Raw genomic sequence first — 8,541 nt, 5'->3', positions numbered from 1 at the left:
TTTTGTGTTGTCCTTCGGAATTCAAATATTGTCAAATAAATTTCGACAAAACCAGTACTCATCAAACCAGAACACCCCAAAGAAATACTGTAAGGTGGTTCCGGGGAATTGCTCCTCCGAGGCCAAGGGTCGTGCTCATTCCACTTTGAATATAGTATCAAAATGAAATTCAAAGAAATGTTTTCGCATCATTTAGGTAGATAGAAAAGTGTTATTTATATTTACAGCTGACGGCGAATGTTCGAAAGATAAGCCTTATCGTTCATTTCTGGAGCTGATCAGAACTGACGTAGGCACAATTCATCCTTCGATTCGTGTTGCGTCTGTTCTCCTGTGACGATCTAAATTGAGCGAACTTTGTGAAGGGGAAATATGCCATTTCTCACTTAGAGGCTTCCCGATACACACAAACTGCGATGGTATTGACTCAGTGTGAACTTTATGTACTTTATTCGGACTTCGACTGTTGATAAAAAGTTGGATACCGTGAAGGCGGAATCATTTTATGGCTATGTCGTTATCAGCTAGTGGTAGCTTCGGCGGAAACTACACAGGTACTGCCCCTATACCCTGCCAGAATTCATCAGAGGGTGGATAATATCAGGGGGGCTGCGTGCGGAGACGTCTTGCTTCACCTGCTTGGCCGCGATGTGATGTGTTGTCAATTCCGCATCATGAATTGCCAAACATCAACGGTTACGTTAGGGGAACGAGGTGTGGGATGTCAAGTGACTTCTGTTCAGCTGAAGACCTATCTATTCATCCTGGAAATCTATTCCATGACTTAACGTGCGCCGGAATATATGCAAATACTTATTGACCTACTTGTCTCGCTTGAGTTGCTTCGTTATCTGCATCCTAGCTAAGCTAAGCTAGATAAGCTTACTACATATGTGTGCCTAACAAAGATTTTTATGCAATACGCAGTTTGACCCAAAGCTCCCCTAAATTCTTGGTATTGATAAATTTTTGGCGTAAAAATTTTGTTCCAGACCGTATCGTTTAGTATCGATTGAACCGCGGAACTGATAATTACGCGCTCGGATTGAAAGTGTGGATCGCGATGTCGATGACCATGTAGCAGTTTATGGATATTGCTTTCGGATTACAGTGAATGTAGAACATAGTCGATAAAGTAGATTCGGAATTGGAAGCATCCTTTTGCTCAACCGTTGCAAGATGGTATTCCAAAACTATGGAGTGTTCAGGGCATTCGCCATATTTGCGGGAATTTTCGGAATCGTGAGTAGTCGTGATGTCCTTAGAATAATTTAAAGCATAGAGTACATAATGATGTCCGTTCATCGTTGGACACAGATTCAATCGCTCATTTGGATTGGCTTTGCGATTACCGGAATAGTGGCGTTCTACTGCGATATGGACTTCTCTGGTCAAACAAACACACTTGGTTCGTTGCTAACCCTAACGTTCTTCCGCCAGTACTTCGAAGGTGAGTGATTAATTATATCTAAATGGGTACAACTGCGAAGGTGTTTCTAATTACTCATGACACCATGAGTAAAACAAATTATTCATTTTCGGCTTTAGATAAAAAAAAGCCCAACCGAGCGATGAATCAAACCTTTGGGCCGTTCCCTGAAGACACCTCACATTTGAGCATGTCAAAACTTTTCGGGATTCTTGCTGATAAAACAACAGAAGTAATCCTATTTACGCGTGCGTCAAAAACTTTAGACATCTAACGGCTGTGAATCGCGTTTTTACGATTGATAAGACCGGCAAATCTGGTTGCTTATCGCGGAATGGCAATTTCATCGGGCGAATGAACAAAATATCTTTTGAAGATTCCAAGCGTTCCGTTCAGAACGCATGCTATTATCAATCCCTCTACTGAGATTTTTGAGGAATGTTGATAAGGAAAAAAATCGAGATCATGTGTGATCCATGAAGGTTAGCTGAGCAGTTTGAGGATGAATTCAAATAAATATACCACAATCCTTCCCTGCACGTGTTTGCCATTTTCTGAGTTATGTTAAATCAGAACCGCTTAGATTCTCGTACATTGCAATCTGATTTAGTAATATCGCTCAAGCAGCATAGTTTGTTTAACTCTTGAATAAACATATCTCTTGAAACTAATCAGAGTTGAAAATATAACTTACAACTGCATTGAATAGCAACGCAAAAAACGCAAGAGGCGGAAAACCTGTTTGCTATGTATTTCTGTTATAGTGAAATTGCTGATTCTGGGTGTCTACTCATTTATAGAAATGAAAATCCCTGATACTTCCAAGTTTTTTTCCAGGTTAAAAAATATCCAGGCTTAAGAAATTCTCAAATATACATAAATGGACGAATAGTTAATTTTAGATGACTGAACATGTATTTCCAAGTATTTTTTTTTTGTTTTTTACAAGGGGGAAATCTGCAAACAGATCCCCTGAGAAGATAACTCAGGGAATGTGGGGATGACGCAACAACGACGACCCGCTAAAACCAGCCTATGCACTGTGCATGAGCAATTCATTTAGAATTGCTCAAGTGGTGAACAGTGCATCGACATGACCCTTGGACTCAGACCCTCATCTCCCCGGAACCACCTTACGGTATTTCTTCGGGAAGGGACCAGTGCATATAGCACAACACGTGTAGCAGAAGTAGCCTAGGCAAACTGCTTCTCCTAGCCGACTTAAACAATGTTACAAGGGACCAGCCTCGGCAGGGCTAATCCTCTGCAGCCAACTCGTGGTCGGCGCGCCATAGACGCTGCAATTCTAACATAATGTCCTGACAGAAACTGCGTCAGGTGGAAGTTCACTTCCCCATGGCTTCTACCGTACCAATCTGACACATTTGGTATTAGTCGATGGGTCCATCTACCCTCAGTGGAGTTATCCCATTCCTGCTGCCAGCTTCTGAGCGTTTCCTCTTTACACGTGTCGCGGACTCCTCTGGTACCCCTTTGGTTGAAGCATTGAACATCTTCCTTGATGATGAGCCCGATGGGCGTCATCCCGGCTATGATGCACACGGCCTCTTTAGATACCGTCCGGTATGCACTTGCTACTCTTAAGCACATTATCCTGTACGTGCTTTCCAACCGCTTTAGGTTTCTGTTCGTTCTAAGCGCTTTTGACCAGATTGGTCCTCCATACCTATGGATAGCGCCACGCGTGCCAGCAGCTTGCGTTTGCTGTCAATTACAGCAGAGCTGTTAGACATCATCCTCGAAAGCGCCGCTATAGCCGTAGATGCCCTTTTACAGGCATATTCAACGTGGCTAGCGAAGCTCAGCTTGTCATCGATCATTACCCCAAGATGCCTAAGGGATCGCTTGGACTCTATGGTGCAATCACCTACCGAGATAAGCGCCCGTTGCTCGGACTTGCGGTTGTTGACCACCACCACCTCAGTCTTGTGACGGGCCAGTCCTAGTTTCCTAGACTTCATCCATTCCTCAACCAGGGAAATAGAGTGCGCTGCTGTCAACTCTACTTCCTCCATCGATTCACCATAGACCACTAGGGTGATATCGTCGGCGAAGCCAACAATCTTAACACCCGTCGGAAGGGGCAGCCTCAGTACGTCATCGTTCATCGCATTCCATAACAGCGGGCCCAGGATTGAACCTTGAGGTACTCCCGCGGTAATTCGAACGCTTTTCTGCCCCTCCTCTGTGTCATACAGTAGAATTCTACCATCAAAATAGCTTTCTTGAAGCTTACACAACTGCACCGGTATCTTGAGGCGGTGAAGCGCGTGTGCTATTGCTTCCCAGCTTGCGCTGTTGAACGCATTCTTCACATCCAGAGTGATAACCGCGCAGTAACGGATGCCGCTCCTTTTATGCTCGATTGCCACCTCAGCTGTTTGAACGACCGACTGGATGGCGTCCAGAGTAGATTTACCTTTTCTGAATCCAAACTGGTTGTTGGACAGGCCGTCCGCACTCTCCGTATACGGTACTAGTCTGTTGAGAATCAACCTCTCCAATAACTTGCCCGTCGTATCTAGTAGACAGATAGGTCTATACGCCGACGGGTCACCTGGTGGTTTCCCCGCCTTTGGTAGTAGCACCAATTTCTGTCGCTTCCATACATCCGGGAAGATTCCTTGATCAATGCAGCGTTGCATCGTGATTCTGAACATGTCCGGATCCGTGTTCACTGCCGCTTTTAAGGCAACATTCGGGATACCATCGGGTCCCGGTGCCTTGTTTGACGCGAATGATTTCACGACTTCTGCCAGCTCTTCGTTCGTCACTCTCGCCACTTCTTCTCCTTCATCTGCCGCATACGGCGCTGGGGGCCATGGGCTTATGGGATGGTGCGGGAAGAGTACATCGATTATCGATCGCAGCAACTCGGGCGATTTCTCTTGGGGCGCTATGGCTCCTTTGGTCTTAGCCATTACCACTCTGTAGGCGTCACCCCATGGACTAGAATTGGCACTCTCGCATAGACTTTCAAAGCATGCCCGTTTTCGACTCTTGATTTCCTTTTTGAGAGCCAACTTTGCCTCTCTGAATGCTGCACCGCGTTCCTCTCTTTGTGCTTCTGTGCGTGCGCGTTGCATTCTTCGTCTAGCCCGAAGGCAGATTGCTCGAAGATTTGCAATTGATTCGCACCACCAATACACTGGCGGCCTGTTCTCTCTAGGAGGGGCTTTTCTCGGCATGGAAGCATCACACGCTCGTGATATCATAGCAACTAGCTCTTCACCGTTTAGGTCCAGAGTGTTTCGTTCGCGCCTCAGGGCTTCAGTGAATACTTCGCCGTCGAAGCGCGCTGTTTTCCATCCTCGGGCTTGGGTCGAGTTACATCGCGCTGCCTTCTGCCCGCCTGGTATTATACTATAGCGAATCGATTGATGATCGCTATGAGTATAACCGTCATCAACGCGCCAGTTCATGGTACCTAAAAGGTTAGGACTACAAAACGTCACGTCGATGATCGATTCTGCACCATTTCTGCGGAAGGTACTCACTGTACCCACATTTGCCAGCTCTACATTTAATGCGGCCAGGGATTCCAACAATAGCTGGCCTCTTTGATTGGTGCAGCGGCTACCCCACTCCACTGCCCATGCATTAAAGTCGCCAGCTATCACTACTGGCTGCCGATTAGCTAGTTCGGCCATCATCCTGTCAACCATGTGGGAAAATTCCTCAATCGACCACCTTGGGGGCGCGTAACAACTACAATAGAACACGCCGTTGATTTTTGCTATCGCAAAACCGTCATTTGAGCTAGAGACTACTTCTTGGATTGGGTATCGTCCTGTCGTCCCTATAGCTGCTAGCTGTTGAGACCTATCCGCCACCCAGTTCCCGTTGTTGGCTGGTATGCGGTATGGGTCCGATAATAACACCACGTCAGTCTTGGTTTCCGAGACTGACTGCCAAAGCAGCTGCTGGGCTGCATCACAGTGGTTTAAATTTAACTGTGTTACTTCCGTTTTGGCTGCTTTGATACTCCGCTTGTGCCCGGACATTTGGGTCCGCCCGTTAAGTGTCCGTTGTCTGCTCTGTCGACACATATTAGGCACTTAGCGATTTGCTTACAATCGCTTGCCCTATGGCCTTCAGCGCCGCATTTTCTGCACATCTTACTTCTGTCGGGACCATTGCAATTCCACGACTTATGGCCCTTCCTGAAACACTTGAAGCAAACTTCAGGAGGCTGTTGTATGCTCAGCCGGCAAACCGACCAGCCTACCTTGAGTATGCCCAAGTTCTTTGCTTTGTTGGCCTCTGCGACCGGCAGCCTGATCGCCGCCACCTGGGTGCCCTGCGGGCAAAGACAAATTAAAGACCTCCATGTCCCTTGCAGTTGCTCAAAATTTTATGGCTCATAAGGTAATCTAGAATGCCGTGAAAAGTGTACTGCGATCTGTCAATCTTGGGTACCTTTTGTACTACCGAGGGACCAAATGCAGTACTAGAAGTGGTACACAATCTGAGCCCGAGTGTGACGGACCTGCTGCGGGCCCTTTCTAAGGTGGATGGCCTTACTGGCTACGTCGATGTCACACTGCTCTTTGAGGGCTGCCGAGACCTCCGCTGCATCGGTGACCTCATCCAGATTTTTACACTGGAGAGTCGCTTCAGCAGTAAGGGATCTTACATCAACCTCGTCACCAAGTACTTCTTGTGCCAGTTGCTTATAGACTGCACCCTTTTCCTTGGCGTCCTTCTTTAAGACTAGGATCATTTCACCAATCCTAGTTCGCCTTATGCTTCGCACGTCTGCGCCCAATGGCGATAGCTTCTCTGTGCTTCGCATCGCCTTCAGAACCTCGGCGTATTTTGCTTCCTCCGTTTTGATAACGAGGGCTTCGCCTAAATTCCTACGTTTCGCTGTTTTCGGTTTAGCGCTCTCCTTGGGCTCCGTTTTCGGTTTCCTCTGTTTTTTCTTATTTCCAACTCGTATCCACGGGTTGCTGTTGCCTTGCGCCCGTGGTTCCTGTGGATGCACTGCCTGGTGGCTCCTTTTTCTTGGCTTTCTTGGCCTTAGGATTGGTGTTGGTCTCTCCTTTGTTGCCATGTCCTCTTGATCGCGGGGCTTGGCTCGTGCCAGCTTTTCCGCTTTGGAGGACGGCCGCGTAGGTCACTTTTCCCTTAGCAACCATACGTCTTTTCGCCACGTATTCATCCCCGGAAGCTTCCCTCTTCCGCATCGCGTATCGAATAATATCATCAGATATATTCGCGTTGCCTGTGAAGGAAAACACTTCGGTCTGACACGACCTAGTGTCTTTTTGGCCTTCTACCTTGCCCAGTTGTTCCTTGGCTTTCTCGTAGTCCTGCTTTGCAGCTAGGACTGATTGTCGCAATTTCAGTAGACTTGTTTTCAAGTCTTTGCTGATATTTGTTTTGTTTTTAACATATTCGATAATGACATCAAGTTGCTCAGCAGCTACCTGCATTTTAGGGAGGTACTCCCTATTGCGATCCATGGCCTCGATTAGTCCCGGGCCATCGGTCACCACACATGTTGCACTGGAGCGGCCAGTGCCTGCCGTCGTCACAGTATCTAGGCTTTTGCCCACATTGTTTTCAATAAAGTTGGTCGCCTCCTTCCTTGGCGGGAACCTTAGCCGGATACTGATAGGTCCAGAAGCCTCTCCTTCACATTCCGCTAGTTGTTTGTTTTGGTTGATCATCTCTTATGGGTCCCCCTAAGAGCCGCTATCCATCTCCGCTGGAATAGTCGCCTTTATAATCCCATGGTTATCTATGCAAGCAGGGAGGCCATGCTAGGGTTGACATAGTCCTTTATGGGGTACTATGTTCAGAGCCGGATCGGCGCAGGTCAGGTAATGGCATCTGAGCCTACTCCCGCCCAGTTGGAACAACCAGGCGACGGATTTGGAACGTACTCTACGGCCTGCCACGGTTTTACGGGACGGGGGCAGCCTGCGCCATCAACCCACTCGCCGTTTCGGGCCAGTGTCACCCGACCCTACTAAGGGAGTAGAATGTCGCCGCTGTCAGCCTCAAAGCATATTATCCAGTACATATACCGTTACTTGTCCTTTGTCGTGCGCTGCCAGTATACATAATTGGGGCCGTACTGGCGTTGGTCCCAATGTGCTCGAAGCACTCCTACTCGTAATTCCATGCCTTGTCCGTTTGTATCGCGACCAGTATGCCATAATCAGGATCTCACTGGTATCAATCCTGATGTGCCGGTTGGCACTCCTGTTAGTTTGGGCTAGGGTACTTTAAGCGGCACCGGTCGCTGTGACAGAGTTGCATTCGGATTTTTGTGGTTTTTATGAAGGTTCATCAGAGCCCACTGCGAACTTCACCACATCCTGGGCAACTCCCCAACTCGCAGAGGTCCTGGGGGGGGGGGGTCCGTTAAGCCCCTGGACTGTCGTCCCTGCTGCCCCAAATGTATTTCCAAGGTATAGGTATCCTTGAAAAACAAAATATCTAACGATAAATTGCAAAATGTTTTTCACTTCAATAAAAAAAATCTGTAAACAGCAAAGGAAAAATTCAAATTAAATTTATGATTTTTCATTTTTGCGAAAACCAAGAATAACTATAGAAATAACTTCGGAGGTTCCATAATGAATCTTTCTAAAGATGGTTTCAGACATTTTTCAACGGATTCTCAATTTCTCCAAAAAATGTTCCATTGAATTTTTCTATTAACCCTCAAATACCCAACTCCGCCTTGAGACATGTTACACTTTGCAATTTTGTGTAATTTTTCGTAGTTCGGAAATCAAAATAATTTTATTGTTGGCATAAACCTTGGCTAATAACACGCATAAAAGGGAAGTTTTTTTTATGACTTTTGAAACTTTTCTGTATCACAGAAGAAGAGCCTGATGGTCAGGGTTGGGAAAAAAACTGAAATTCACTCTACAGTAGTCAAACAAAGCCAATCACAGTCAGCGAAGCCAGTGAAACTCACGCCCATCGCTACTGTAGGCAAAGAGCCTTGAAAATTGCAAAACACTCGTTGCTAAGGGTAACCCAAAATTACTGTAGAAAAATGTTCTATTTCCCGCATTTAGAGCCTTCAATGACACTACTGATTTAAAGAAATTCATGTACCCAATATA

General features: G+C 46.6%; 1 protein-coding gene across 1 annotated transcript in view; it reads left to right on the top strand.

Annotated features, from left to right (window-relative positions):
• Positions 1-992: 992 nt before the first annotated feature.
• The window catches only part of LOC5575145, a 34,786-nt gene continuing 27,237 nt past the window's right edge, over positions 993-8,541 (top strand). Inside the window, exons 1-2 of the mRNA XM_001655472.2 lie at positions 993-1,242; positions 1,318-1,450. Coding sequence (XP_001655522.2) covers positions 1,180-1,242; positions 1,318-1,450 — 196 coding nt within the window. The 5' untranslated portion in view covers positions 993-1,179. The remainder of the gene's footprint in view (positions 1,243-1,317; positions 1,451-8,541) is intronic.

Source organism: Aedes aegypti, chromosome 2, assembly GCF_002204515.2.
Source record: "Aedes aegypti strain LVP_AGWG chromosome 2, AaegL5.0 Primary Assembly, whole genome shotgun sequence".
In the NCBI taxonomy this organism is placed as follows: Eukaryota; Metazoa; Arthropoda; class Insecta; order Diptera; family Culicidae; genus Aedes; species Aedes aegypti.
This window is presented reverse-complemented; position numbering and strand designations above follow the sequence as displayed.